Source organism: Schistocerca cancellata, chromosome 5 (genome assembly GCF_023864275.1).
Source record: "Schistocerca cancellata isolate TAMUIC-IGC-003103 chromosome 5, iqSchCanc2.1, whole genome shotgun sequence".
Taxonomy (NCBI): Eukaryota; Metazoa; Arthropoda; class Insecta; order Orthoptera; family Acrididae; genus Schistocerca; species Schistocerca cancellata.
In genome coordinates this window covers 679529986-679545886 of record NC_064630.1, presented here as the reverse complement: position 1 = coordinate 679545886, position 15901 = coordinate 679529986, and the positions used below count along the sequence as shown (strand labels likewise).

Genomic DNA, 15901 nt, shown 5'->3' with positions numbered 1-15901 from the left:
TCTGTAATTGCGATTTGCAAACTAATATTTACATGTATATAAACAGCAAAGAACATTGCTTACGTTAGCAGCCATAAAATGAAAATCCCACTGATGATACTGCAACTGCCGTGAAACATGTCTGGGACAAAAAACAAAATTGTCTTTTGCTAATGGCGGACCCCACCCAAAAACATATGTTATTGTTATAGCAAACACAGACAAAAGAGCTTCAACCTCAAGATGATTAGTGCTTTACTATTCCGATTAATTTTCCAAAATTTAAGGGAACAGAGTTTGTCGTTTTCACGTCCATCAAATTACATACAAGGCTTCGAGTGTGAATGAAGCATGTTCAGTTTCATCCGAGTGATTTCTCCTGGCCTATACAGGTGCTTTGATCGAAGCCTCTGCCTCCCTATGAGCTCTTACAACATTCGACTGTAGAATATGCTCTAGGCTCATGAAAACTACAGAAGGGGAGAATTGTGCTCTCTTAGAGATATGCTCTCTTACAGAAATGTGCGTCGATTCCCTGCGCGAAGACTTCGCGATGAAAATGAACTAGAAAATATATTGGACTACAAAATATATTAGTTCCACATCCGGAGAGACAGAATGTAAAACAGAAATAACATCTGCTCTCAGCAAAGGAAGACCCTCAGATTCAGCGCTAGTAGAGAAATGTAAATTTAAAATTTACAATACATTATTAACAACTATGATTTGCTCTAAGAAGAAAAAGAAAAAGTGAATATGAAAACGACGCACCACGAAGCAATTATCCGAATGGAACGCAATCTGTCGTTGTGACGTATATGTACAGACACACAAATGATTATAATTTCAGAAAACTTGAATGTCTTCTTTAAAGCCGGCCGGTGTGGCCGTGCGGTTCTAGGCGGTTCAGTCTGGAACCGCGTGACCGCTACGATCACAGGTTCGAATCCTGCCTCGGGCATGGATGTGTGTGATGTCCTTAGGTTAGTTATTTAAGTAGTTCTAGGGGACTGATGACCTCAGAAGTTAAGTCCCATAGTGCTCAGAGCCATTTGAACCATTTGATTTCTTTAAGAGAAAGAACTTCACAAATTGAGCAAGTCAATAGCAAGATGGCCCACCTCTGGTCCATATGAAAGCACTTATTTGGCTTGGCATTTATCGATGGAATTGTTGGATGCCATTCTGTTGGATATCGCACCAAAATATGTCCAATTGGCGCTGCAGACCGTTAAAATGCCGAGCTGATTGGAGGGCCCAACCAATTATGCTCTCAGTTGGGAAGAAATTCGGCGACTTTACTGTCCTAAGCAGGATTTACCAAGCAGGAAGACAAGCAATAGAAACTCACGTCATGTGGGGACAGACATTAGCTCTCTGAAATGCAAGCCCAGGTTGTATGTATGCCACGTAGGGCATCAAAACAGAGCGCAGAACATCGTTGATGTACCACTGTGCTACAGCGGATGATAAACAACGGGATCCTAATGTGAAAAGAAATGGCGACCCTATCCATTACCCCTGGTTGTCGGGCCACATGGCAAGCAATATCCAGGCTGGTATACCGCCGCTGTCTGGGGCGGCTCCAGACTCGTCGTCGCTGGTCTTCGGGTTCGCCTCGAGGCGGGACTGATCAGTGAAGACAAATTCACTACAGGCAAAGAGATTCTACGCCAAAGACGTATCTGGGTACCAACCTGACAGTCGCACAGCATGTGGCCCGACACTAGGAATGATGGTTTGGGGTGCCATTTCTTTTCGTAGTAGAGCCACTTTAACGGTCAACGGCAGCACCCTCACAATACAGTGGTACGTCCACGACAGTTTACGCTCCATGGGAAGCCATCCTAGACTTACATTTCGCAAGATGATGTTCGGCCTTACATTGCGATAGTTTCTACTGCTTGTCATCGTGCATCCCAAGCCCTAACTTGGCAAGCGAGGTCCCCGGATACCTCCAGAAATTATACCTTTTGAGCATTAAGGACAGGACCCTCCGAACTAACGTAGGATTTTTACGATATAACGCATCAGTTGGACAGAATTTGAAACGATATCTCTCAGGTGCAAATCCAAGAGTTCTGTGAGTCAGTGCCAAGCCGAATATCGGCATGCATAAGGGACATTGCTGGAGGAACACTTTATTGCCTTGCTCAGTTTGTGAAGCTACTTCTCTTGAATAAATCATCTAATTTTTCTGAAATTCTAAAAATTTGTTTGCGTGTATTTGAACATCACATGAACTGATTGCCGTCCCAGTCGGATTATTCTGTTGTTGTGCGTCGTTTTTGTTTGTCTTAGAGTGTATATTCAATAGATATTTACTTCTTGGATTAAGGTACATTATAGATCACTCTTGAACATACAATATCTTATAGTTGTTAAAAACTATAAAAAGATGGTAAACCTTACGGTTACTGGGACGTGTTAGTTTTTTAATTCATATTAGAGTCATTTCCTGTAAACGATATCAAGATAAACCGATTCACAGGAGAGTAGTGCTTAAATCTGATTTAACTGCTGCCTTTTTACGACAAATGTGTCAAATATATTTCTTTTGCGGCTTAAATATTTTTGATTCAAACAAACAAAGAGTGTCGGGAGTTCGGTCGGAACGGAGCACCAGTTAGGACCGGACAGCCATGACTCGCCCGAGCGTTGCCAACACACATGACTTGAGTAGGGACGACCTTGGTTGGTCATTCGGTCGGTCATCTCATCGGACGACGTGTGTTTGATCGCCGATCGCTTCCGGGTTCTCTGTGTGTCTCGACTAGAGATTCGTGCTACATTATTATGAGAACCGTCTCTATATGTGTTCCTTTCTGATGGAATGCGGATGGTTCTGTAGATAGCTGTAAGTAGACTGAGTTGAACAACTTTGTGAGCGTTACCATGTAACACTGTAACACAACAAAATTCCCTTTTCTGGACTCTGCGGCCTCGCTACAGCAACACTTCTCCTCAAATTAGAGTTAGAATCATTTATATGACACCTGTCTGGGAATTAAATGTACCGTTACTGTGTGCATTCTACACAGACACAGAATATGTAACGAATGTACGGAGCCGGTCGGTGTGGCCGTGCGGTTCTAGGCGCTTCAGTCTGGAACCCCGTGACCGCTACGGTCGCAGGTTCGAATCCTGCCTCGGGCATGGATGTGTGTGATGTTCATAGGTTAGTTAGGTTTAAGTAGTTCTAAGTTGTAGGGGGCTGATGACCACAGATGTTAAGTCCCATAGTGCTCAGAGCCATTTGAACCATTTTTGAATGTACGGAATTTAACTGTAATTATTTAGTAAATAGTAAACGTGGATTCCGTAAACTGAGTTTTGTGAAACTCATTTCGTTCTGTTCCTCCATGAACTTCGAAGCGCAGTAGACAATACGTCCTAAGTTGATATAATGTTTTCACTTTCGAAAAGTATTCGATGCAATTTTCTGCCGTCGTTTCATGAATTAAACTCGAGCTTGCTGAGTATCCGAAAAATTCACGCCTGCTTTCAGGTCTTCCTTGCAGACAGCATTCAGTTGGCTGTTGGTGTTTCGTTGTGTATTATGTAGCGATTTATTATTGAAAATCCGAAACGGTAAGTGCCAACATACTAGTTTCGCCTCATCAACTGACCTTGACCGGAAAGTGAAAAGAACTGTAGCTCATGCAGTCGGTCTTGTTTGTCACCAATTGTGATTTCCAGAAGTACTCTCCGCCATGCACCATAAGATGATTTGTGACGTATAGATATAGACATATGACACGCTACGAGTTTGCTTACAGGACTAGGTCACATCGTCTGTGTGACAGCTGTGTTGACGAAGGACGAGAAAATTCACATTAAAAAAATTACTGTACTACTAGATACTAAATCATATGGATGCAAAATATCGTAATAAGTAAACCATCTTGATTAAAAATGGACCAATAAATTACGAAATACGAGACAGGCATGTTCATAAATGCCCATTTAGATAATGCTGTATCCACTAATGGACAATACCTTAAAAAAATCTTTAAAAACGTAAAATACAAAGCAACAGATGATCATATTATCTGTAGAGAAGCCACTGTACAAATGTCTTATGGATCGTTCATGAGAACGTTATGCCATCAGTTGCGAAATTAGTGATTTTTAAAATTTTTCCCAGAACGCGTAACGGGACTATGTTACCATATTGTCAAGTTATATAAAGAAGTTTATAGCAAATTGATAACAGAATAACGCAGTGCCGAAACTTGTTGTGGAAAAAAATCACACATTTCACAACTTGTGGCGTTTCATGATCGGTATCTCTTGCTAACGTAATTTCGAATTAAGAGAGATACACCTCTGTAGCCAGATCTCTCCCTTATTAACATCAGGTTGTGTACCAAAACTACATATACAGAAGTTAAGAAGGTATCTCGAACACTCCACCGAAAGTATAATAGGTGCCAGGATAATTTTTTTCTGCCTCCACTATAGTTAAGGATTGTTATACTATGCTAAAATTACTATTGATCGTCTCCTTATCGCATTTCTGAAATGAGAAATGCATTCTGATCGCACTGTAAGGTATACCTAACAATCATCTTCAATTCACTAGCATATATTTCAGCATGATGGCCTAAGGCTCGCCGCGTCCATTGCATTCGACAAGCCACACGTTGCTCCTACGTCGTGCCAGATAGAGAGCATCTCAGAAAGTTCCGTCTTTTTTGAGTGGGTACAGCTTCGGTGAAACTGCGATTCCCGTGCTGCTTGTGGTGAAAGCAAACCTCTGCAACTGTTAGCTCTAGATAAGATTCAGCCTGTATCACGTTGATGGCACAAACCCCTCCCCCCCCATAAAAAATCCCTGTATCTGATGGTGTGCATCGTGCTTTATGGTATGAATGCCTGTTGATGTGGAACAGTTGTTAAAGGGAAGCCACCCGCACCTCAGTTTGTACAAGGCTTGGCCTGTAATCAGGAATCTGGGTGAACTCATTTTACACCGGTGTCTATGTAACGCGAAAGAAGCCAATTACCTTTTAAGAATACTCTGTTAGTCGATGGAGTGTGCCAAAAGTTAGCATGTAAATACCCAGCCGAACAAGAGGATACATCACGGCAACCTTCCTAGACGTTCTTCTAAAAATGTAAGGAACTGTTAGACTAAATGGCCACAATGATGTCAGACGCTTTCGGGATTGTTGAAAGGGGCTACGGCCTCATTTACGCGGTATCTCCATTCTATACCGAAAAGTCCTGACCGTACTGCATCTGAGTACAATATAGTACAAAATGATGAGGAAAGGTGGCCAATAGAGGGGTGCGGCAACTGTCGCCGTAGGAAAGTTGGACAAGAGCAGAAATGGTTATTGAACATGTTAACGCTGTAAACAGAAGATTTACGTAACTTATATTTGTCCAAGTACACGATGACACGTTACAAATAATTCAGAAAAAAAGAGTCCAGCTTGTACAGTAGCATCTAGGATATAGCGTCCCACAGTGAAGTGGCTCCAAGCGCGATTGGGCTCTGCCACTGTCGTAGGCCGTTCTGTATTGCGCCAGCAGAGGGCGCTCATAGTCCACAGATGCTGGAGATGTGGCTCAGTGGGTGCGCATAATTGGTTCTGCCATATGTCTTGCGACCACTATCGGCGTCTAACAGAAACTTGCATTTCCGATACCAACTGCAGAACGCCAGTGGGCTGGTATTAATGTGTTATATCACACTGCAAGCAAGAGACTCTGAAGCGGTAAGGTTTTGATCTACACAGTCACTTTTGGAAAAGAAGGTTTCATATCTCCGACAGCGTGTGATACCTGTTCCAGAAAACATTCAGTTTTGAGAAAATAGTGTCCACTCTACAGGATATTCAAGTTACAATGTGTTCATTTATTTCCCGCCACAGGAACCGCTTCACAGGATGGGCCTTCAAGCATCTGAACCGATTTCCCTCACCTTTCATTCTACAGAAGCTTTCAGCGCTCATAATACGTTATGTAGCTGTATCTTAATCCGACCGGCGTTTGAGTGATTGAAATTAATCAGATTTGGAAACTTGTGCCACCACAACACGATGGAGAAATATTTTTGAACTGCAACAGGCACTGGTCACACAAACTGTCCTACTCTCTTTAGGTAAGGGTAGACGAGCACCACTGGAATGACCACACCTCACTTTCTGTCAGCCTCATACACAAAACAGAGTCATTAGGTAAACTATCCAAACATATGCTCAGCAAACAAATTGAAACCTTTATAGCCAGTATGTCGAGCGCTGCGACAGTCTCCTAGTGAGGCTTAATCATACTGAAAACGTGACGATCTCTGCCGCTTGAACGTCTACACCAATATCTTCAGGCCATCATAGGATATAGCCTGTCCCTTGCTGGAACGGTAAGAGTCGATTCTTAACAACGGAAGTGCTCACCGTGCTGAGAAGATTCCAGTGTAGAGCAAATGCCAAAACTCTAGAAGCAGTTCGGACAGCGAGACAAGGCCTGCCGAGAAGACAGAGAACTAGGCAGAACTAATGTCAGTTGGAGTAACAAGGCTTTATTTGCAACTGCTATCAATACTATATCCCCGCGATGAGGTGACCTGTGAATTTCTTCTTCTTTGGAAACGACTTCTACATTTCCTTCTAGTCCCACGTCATACTCTCCCCAATCACAAATGACACTTACGAAGAGAAGGGATGGTCAGGAGGAACAGATTTTAAAACGGTTCAAATGGCTCTCAGCACTATGGGACTTAACATTTATGGTCATCAGTCCCCTAGAACTTAGAATTACTTAAACCTAACTAATCTAAGGACATCACACAACACCCATCATCACGAGACTGAGAAAATCCCTCACCCCGCCGGGGATCGAACCCGGGAACCCGGGCGTTGGAAGCGAGAACTCTACCGCAGAACGGATTTTAATTTCCCCCCTGGAAAATTTGCCCTGTTGGTTTTTTAATAACGAATTATCTCGTTTTAATTCATCAGATATTTTAAAAAGTGTTGTTGTGCATTTTAAATACTCAGTTACCTGTCTGGGCTCTTAATATGTAAGAAAATATCTTGTCAATCACATCGATGGAGACCTTAAAGTAGTTGACATCACGAAGTATGCGCGTAGGTAGCTGAACAGCTGATGGCTGATCCAAGAACGCTCCTTGTGGTCAAACAGCCAGCCACTGTGGCCGAACTTTTCTAGGCGCTTCAGCCCGGAACCGCGCTGCTGCTACGGTCGCAGGTTCGAATCCTGCCTCGGGCATGGATGTGTGTGATGTCCTTAAGTTAGTTAGGTTTAAGTAGCTCTAAGTCTAGGGGACTGATAATCTCAGCTGTTGAGTCCCACTGTGCTTAGAGACATGTGGATATTTTTTGTGGTTAAACAACCATTCAAGTAACAGCACCAGTTAGCGTCTTTCACCGGCTTCACACATTCGCTCAAGGGCGACAGAAACGATTTACAAACAAAACAGAATTTAAGGTATGTAGGTGCAACTTGCGTTTATTAAAGTGTCAGTGTTGGAACTAAGTATTACTCGAACTCTTGATAAAAGCTAGGTTAATTTTATGCTTGACAGTATGCTATTTTTTTAACATAAACATTTGTAACAATTAATTGGCCATCTATATTTTAACGTAGCATTTACATATGAATCCTAACTAGGGACCACTATTGGCTTTGCCACCGTGTCGCCAGACGTTACAAGACGTTGTTCTCAGGACCCGTCTCTCCACTGAGGTTAATGTATTTCATGCTAAAATCTGTGCGATTCTGAGTACTGAGGAGATGAGGCGTAAATAATGGCTGAGTTCCTGACGTGTGACAACTTACTCAGCGCTCTGCAGAGCATTCAGCGAATGAACACCGCAGACAAAACAGTCAAGAATATCAAAGACATCCTTGTTTAGTCACAAAGGAAAGAGAATGCACTGTTTTTCTGCTGGATACCAGGACATGTAGCTGCTACCCCTGATAAGTGGTATTGTACCCTAACGAATTGGACCCAATTAGCTATCAGTAATGCGTCTATGGAGAGATGAGTTGCAGGGCGTGATGGATAACAAATTGCGGTCGTAAAATCGAGTGTAAGATCATTGCGAGTATCCTTCCGGCCAGTTCGATGAATCTTGGGAGTAGAGTTTACTGACACACGGCTTCTTTCCAAGACATGAAGCCTTGCAAATCTTTGGTGTCAGCAACGTTTCGATTACAGTTCACCTCAGTGTAACTGACTGTATTTCACATAATAATCAAGGGGGAGAATGAAGTCTGTTAGTAGATATTCCTGCAAGTTTAGGTAGCCATGACATGGAAGTAGCACGTGTTTAAACACTTTCAGTTGTGTCATATTTCTTCCAAAACTGTGAGGCAGAAAAAAAATGGTTCAAATGGCTCTGAGCACTATGGGAATTAACATCTGTGGTCATCAGTCCCCTAGAACTTAGAACTACTTAAACCTAACTAACCTAAGGACATCACACACATCCATTCCCGAGGCAGGATTCGAACCCGCGACCGTAGCGGTCACGCGGTTCCAAACTGAAGCTCTTGGAACCGCACGGCCACACCGGCCGGCTGTGAGGCAGAAGACGTCAGTGTAAACAGATGATAGTTGGTACATCCAGTTAGCAAATGGCTAGTATGCCCTAAGACACAAATTATGTCAACAGATTTCAGTTTTTCACACATCAGATTGACATTGTGTGCTAATATGATAATGAGCGGGATACACCAAATGTGACTTTATCCAGCTTTAATGTCTCTGAATTTCATATACTCTGACGGAAAGAAAGTTAGTACACCTTTTAAAGGTTTCCCATTAACTCAAGATTTATCATTGCAACAGTGAATCTTGAGTGAATGAAATGGTTACTTGTACAGTTCAATTACATTAGTGGTTCTGAGGTGTCAGATATCGACCTGTACTGTAACTTCCATATTAGCATGTGTGGTGTGGCCTCCATGGACGGCAATGATGTTACTGACTCCGACATCCAGTCAATCATACAGATGGCGAATACTGTCCTAGTGTACGTTAATCCACGCCTGCTCGTATTGTTCACGTAGTTATGTAAGAGTTGTTAGTAAAGTCGCACGAATCATTTCTCATCCCCTCATGCGCCAAAGGTGCTCGATTTGAGACCAAACTGGGCATCGTGATTCCCAGGGAAGTTGCTGCACATCTTGCAGAGCACGCTGAGTGTCATGGGCAGTGTGTGGGTGCGCAACATCCTTTTGGAATAATACACCACCTTACTGTCGCAAGGACGGCAAAAGAACGGGTCTAACAATATTCCGCATGTATCGAGCCCCGTTAGCGTTCCCTCCAGAAACACCAATGGTGAACGATTTTCATAGCGTTGTTGTAGCTTATCGCACCCAAGATCATAAATTCTGGGGTGCGGCCATTGTATATCGCGCGAATGCAGTGTACGAGACAGCGTCCATCGTGTGTACGTCGTGCTCGAGCAACGACCATCACTTGCATGGAGGCATAATCTGCTTTCATCGCTGAAGACTACAGTTGATCCTCTCACGGCACCAGTTCAGCTGTGCACGTCGATGCTGTGGCGTGAGTAGAAGCTGGATGAGAAGTGTGAGTGCCCGTAGTCCCACTGGCAATAACCGGTTCGTAATTGTTCGTGTTGAAACGTCTGGGCTCACCAGCTCGCTTATCTGTGCTGCGGTAGCTGTACGATGTGCCACTGCTGGCCTTACAATAAGACGATGCTCGTGGGCGTCTGTGCTGTGTGTACGTCCAGAACCTCCTCTACGGTATTACATTGTTCTCGTAACCAGTGATACCAGCATCGTTGCTCAACTGATGCAGCACGTTCAGCTTGAGTGGCAGGTCCCCTGAAGGACTGGCCGCTACTCGGAAGGCTACAATCTGAGCCATTTAAAACTCGCGCGTATGACTGTAGGAAGCACTAAAGTGTCTCCCTGGCATGGCTGCCTCCTTGCTTCACGCGTTTGCACCATACTGTGAGCATTCTCTTTTAAGGGATAGATGGAAATGTGTGTTTGGTGTCGTTGACCTAGAGGCCCCTTGCGGGGCAGGTCCGGCCGCCTTGGTGCAGGTCTCATTACATTAGACGCCACATTGGGCGACCTGCGCGCCGGATGCTGATGAAATGACGATGAAGACAATACATTACTCACAGCCGGAGCGGAGAAAATCGCCGACCCAGCCGAGAATCGAACCCGGGCCCGTAGGATGGCAATCCCTCACGCTGACCACTCAGCTATCGGGATGTACAGGGATGGATGGCGCAATGGTAGCTAAACAAATATGCTATTGGCGGACGATGTTGAAACCATTATCAGTACAACTACTATCCTGTGGTAGCATATGCCGTCATCAGATCAAAATCAATGTCCTCTCTCCATTTGTACAAATTTTTTCCCGGAAGTATATGTTAACCAGATGTATGAAGAACTTGCGAGGGCACTGATGACTTGATGTTGAGCGCATTAATAAAAGAAACAGTAATTCCAGCACCTGATTGATATTGATATTTAACGATCGAGGTGAGAGTCGGTTTTAACTACCCTAGTTACATAGTGGCTCAGTGAACAAGTGGCTGAATCGAAAGTTGTGGAAGTTCATACCCTATAGTTCCGGAAATTTATCAGTCACCTACTGGGAAATACTGTAGCAGCCATTCGTTAACAATACTCTGATAAGAAAGTCTGTCTGTGCTCTCAAGAAAATAATATTAAATGTATAAGCTCTTAAAACCTGGTGAACCTTAGGGGTTAGATAATGCTGACAACGAAAGTAAATTATCAGTAACAGTTAACTGGAAGGTGAAACTCCAATGCTAGATACACTAGGTGTCGAAATATGAACATCCTAGACACAGAAGTCGTAAAGGGCGTAATTCTCTATACATATTTAACGATGACTTTCCTATGATTATAAGAGTGTACTTCACATAATTTCTAACAGAAAAACCATGTCAGGAAAACACCCCTTCTACAGGTAAGGAATTCACTTCCTTCCTTCGTTAGTAAATCCTTATACTAGGTAAGACATACTAGCACTAAGCACTTTGTCTGCATGATGGCACGAGATAGGCTGCAGATAACTGAAGATTTACACTTGACGAGTCTTAAGGAAAATATTAAAACATGATTGTGTGATTCCAGAGAAAAATTTTCTTTCGACTCAACGCGAAAAACGCTATCGTGAACCGTATTAGACCTGTAACGGTACCTCAAAGTATTACCGAAACTACTTCCTTACATATTATTTCCTATGAAGAACGATTGGGTTCTAATTACTAGGACCTCTTCAGCTCGAAGACCGTACGTGTTGCGATAGTAGGTAACAATATATTTGTTTGCTGGACAACTTTGCGAAACGATATCAACAGGTTTGTGGAGCTCATTAATCACAGTATAGATATGTAGTTCATGGAACTGTGTCAGTTTGTCACACTCAAATGTTTTATAGGCGCCGGCCAGAGTGGCCGTGCGGTTCTAGGCGCTACAGTCTGGAGCCGAGCGACCGCTACGGTCGCAGGTTCGAATCCTGCCTCGGGCATGGATGTGTGTAACGTCCTTAGGTTAGTTAGGTTTAATTAGTTCTAAGTTCTAGGCGACTGATGACTTCAGAAGTTAAGTCGCATAGTACTCAGTGCCATTTTTTTGTTTTATAGGCGTGTATTATTAACTTCTACTTTTGATATTGTACTTTGTTTCAGTGATAGGTTCCAACACAAAGTGAGCATTATAAACTACGCTGCAGGCACGGAATGTCTTAAGTGGTATCTTTTGTCTCATGAGGTATCTTCAGAAAAAGTTGCACAAGAGGTCAAGCTTCTATGAGGTTAATATCGTCAATGATTTCCTTTCCTTGACTACCGGCTAATATTAACTGCGTTTTGGGGATGACAGTATTGAACCAATCATCCACAGATGATCATGTGTATTCGCTTTGTTTTCCATCATCCCTTGAAAGACAGATAACAAAACGATTCAAGCCTAATTGTAACGGTGAATCAAAGCATTTTTCCCAACTAGATAGTAGGCAATTGAAATCGTAAAACTAAGAAAAATAATTCCTTTTTCGTGATTCCTGTTATAGCTTTTAACGGAAGATCTGAACATGTGCCTTCTACTCTTAAAATGTTTGACTTTCTTCAACATTCGTTTTGAAGGTGTACTTCTTGGAAATCAATCAGTATGTAAGAGATTTCAGTTTGTTATCGTCAGGTGTTAGATTCTGTATACTATATCCTCTGCTTATGCGCCTCTATCGATCAAGTTTTTATATACGCTTTGACTGATTGCGTTAAGTACATATAATTATAGGTATCCGATAGATTCCAGAATCTGCCAGGAAGTTTCATCCGATAGATTAAATAACGATGGAAGGCTGTAACTAAGAACTGTCACATCTAGTTTGGAATTCACGGTAATGCAGTAAACTAAACACCAGCTATGATCCAGAATTTTAAATGGCATTACAGTAAACATGTTTTTCACAGAGAAAACTGTCATTTGGAATGAAATGAAACCACTGTTATTGTTCTGAAAATTTAATGGAAAGACTCGTATACAGGCGGTCTCTCGATATTATGAACATAACCAATAAAAAATGTGTAATAAATTATCTCGTGTAGTAGAGCTTTTCCTTGAAAGCTCTTAATGGCTGTAGCTGAAGTATTTGAAATTCAATCATCTTCATACAGTCAGATTTTCAGCAAAAACTGGTATTAAGTACAGGGTGAGTCACCTAACGTTACCGCTGGATATATTTCGTAAACCACATCAAACACTGACGAACCGATTCCACAGACCTAACGTGAGGAGAGGGGCTAGTGTAATTGTTTAATACAAACCATACAAAAATGCACGGAAGTATGTTTTTTTAACACAAACCTACGTCTTTTTAAATGGAACCACGTTAGATTTGTTAGCACATCTGAACATATAAACAAATACGTAATCAGTGCCGTTTGTTGCATTGTAAAATGTTAATTACATCCGGAGATATTGCAACCTAAAGTTGACGCTTGAGTACCACTCCTCCGCTGTTCGATTGTGTGTATCGGAGAGCACTGCAACATACATCGCGTTTCTGCAGAATGATCTGCCAACGTTGCTCGAAAATGTCCCACTGGATTCGCGTCGACGTATGTGGTATCAGCATGATGGTGCACCTGCACATTCCGCAATTAACACTAGGCTGACCCTTGACAGGATGTTCGACGGGCGTTTCATAGGACGTGGAGGACGCATAAATTGGCCAGCCCGTTCTCCTGATCTTACACCTCTGGTCTTCTTTCTGTGGGGTACGTTAAAGGAGAATGTGTACCGGATGTGCCTACAACCCCAGAGGATATGAAACAACGTATTGTGGCAGCCTGCGGTGACATTACACCAGATGTACTGCGGCGTGTACGACATTCATTACGCCAGAGATTACAATTGTGTGCAGCAAATGATGGCCACCACATTGATCATCTATTGGCCTGGCATGTCGGGACACACTCTATTCCACTCCGTAATTGAAAACGGAAACCACGTGTGTACGTGTACCTCACCCCTCATGGTAACGTACATGTGCGTCAGTGAAAAAGACCAATAAAAAGGTGTTAGCATGTGGACGTAATGTGCTGTTCCAGTCTCTTCTGTATCTAAAGTCCATCACCGTTCCCTTTGGATCCATACGTAATTCGGTGCTCTCCGATACACACGATCGAACAGCGGAGGAGTGATACTCAAGCGTCAACTTTAGGTTACAATATCTCCGGATGTAATTAACATTTTACAATGCAACAAACGGCACTGTATTTGTTTATATGTTCAGATGTGCTAACAAAACTAACGGGGTTCCATTTTAAAAAACTTAGGTTTGTGTTAAAAAACATACTTTCGTGCATTTTTGTATGGTTTGTATTAAACAATTACACTAGCCCCTGTCCTCGAGTTCGGTCTGTGGAATCGGTTCGTCAGTATTTGATGTGGTTTACGAAATATATCCAGCGGTAACGTTAGGTGACTCACCCTGTATACGAAGAGACAGTTTTGTCTGGAACACTTAGCACCTAACCTTAGGCCAAAAATCGCTGCTGGTAGGGTGAAGGATCAATGGTATGTGACAGTATACTAACATCCCCTAGTTCTGTGAAAAGTTTAATTGTTAGCTCACCCTGTGCAGCGGCATTCTGTAGGGAAATCATAAGCACCAGGATCAACGGGATGTGCCGGGTTGTTGCTGCTGCCCGCCGTACCATCTTATTACGGTTAACTGCCATCATTTCAGACTGCAACCTGTAAAGATCGAAAAAGGTTTTGCTACTTATTACTTCGTTGATAACTTTGAGCTGCAAAAATAGTTACAGATGCCAGTAGTTTCGACAGTGAAGAAAGAAGTAATTGGGCAGAAACTTTGACGAACACCTCATATTCAACATATTGACAAATGTGTGAATTATATACCGCTTACGACGTGTGATGCTGCTGCTCGCTGAATTTCTCAGTATTAGACGGAGCTCATTCTCAGCGACCTATCGCTGGGCCCCTCCCGACTGAGACTGGCCCTCTCAGCGGCAGAGCTATACAGGCTGGCCGATTAGAGCAATTGACAGCAATCATGCCATCTGCGCATGCGTTAAGCTGCCTCTTGGGTGAGGAATGGCGCATCATTGCTGTTTTGACGTGGGTCGTTGAGTAGGTGACGGATTTCTTCTTTTATGAAGAACTAGCGCATGTGTGCTTTTAATAAGAAAAATATAAGGAAAATTATACATGGGTCTGCTGTGGGAAGCGACATAACATTACCAAGAAAAACATAGCCCTTATCACGATCAGACGACAAAGGTTACCAGGTAAAAATGTTATTTTTTATTTAAAAACAGATTATCTGAGTGACGCCCCTTTTGGAAACGTGCATAAAGCAAATTCCTGGTGGCTCGCAGCGAATGCTTGCAGATATTTCACAACATGTCGTGTAATAAGAATAACATAGCAAATTATGTTTATTTGGAGCATTACGGTATATCTTTAAATAGTAACAGAGTAATTTGACACATCGTATCAATACGGTCAAAGTAAAAGCTACATGCGGTTTTTTGCAGTGATGATCCGGATATGTCGAAATAGTTAATACGAGGTGCATTCAAGTTCTAAGGCCTCCGATTTTTTTTTCTAATTAACTACTCACCCGAAATCGTTGAAACTGGCGTTTCTTCTCGAAGTAATCGCTCTGCGACGTACACATTTTTCACAACGCTGACGCTATGATTCCATGGCAGCGGCGAAGGCTTCTTTAGGAGTCTGTTTTGACCACTGGAAAATCGCTGAGGCAATTGCAGCACGGCTGGTGAATGTGCGGCCACGGAGAGTGTCTTTCATTGTTGGAAAAAGCCTAAAGTCACTAGGAGCCAGGTCAGGTGAGTAGGGAGCATGATGAATCACTTCAAAGTTGTTATCACGTAGAAACTGTTGCTTAACGTTAGCTCGATGTGCGGGTGCATTGTCTTGGTGAAACAGCACACGCGCAGCCCTTCCCGGACGTTTTTGTTGCAGTGCAGGAAGGAATTTGTTTTTCAAAACATTTTCGTAGGATGCACCTTTGGAACGCAATGGGTAAGGATTACGCCCTCGCTGTCCTAGAACACGGACACCGTAATTTTTTCAGCACTGGCGGTTACCCGAAATTTTTTTGGTGGCGGTGAATCTGTGTGCTTCCATTGAGCTGACTGGCACTTTGTTTCTGGATTGAAAAATGGCATCCACGTCTCATCCATTGTCACAACCAACGAAAAGAAAGTCCCAATCATGCTGTCGTTCCGCATCAACATTGCTTGGCAACATGCCACACGGGCAGCCATGTGGTCGTCCGTCAGCATTTGTGGCACCCACCTGGATGACACTTTTCGCATTTTCAGGTCGTCATGCAGGATTGTGGGCACAGAACCCACAGAAATGC

General features: G+C 42.9%; 1 protein-coding gene across 2 annotated transcripts in view; it reads right to left on the bottom strand.

The window, feature by feature from the left end:
- The window catches only part of LOC126187593 (B-cell receptor CD22-like), a 173807-nt gene extending 159300 nt beyond the window's left edge, over nt 1-14507 (bottom strand). Inside the window, exons 1-2 of one of the 2 annotated variants that reach the window (XM_049928777.1) lie at nt 14410-14507; nt 14120-14241 (exon numbers count right to left, since the gene is read on the bottom strand). In XM_049928777.1, the coding sequence (XP_049784734.1) occupies nt 14120-14228 (109 nt within the window). In that variant the 5' untranslated portion in view covers nt 14229-14241; nt 14410-14507. The remainder of the gene's footprint in view (nt 1-14119; nt 14242-14409) is intronic. The other variant, XM_049928778.1, reaches the window with a different exon arrangement.
- Between the last annotated feature and the right edge of the window lie 1394 nt (nt 14508-15901).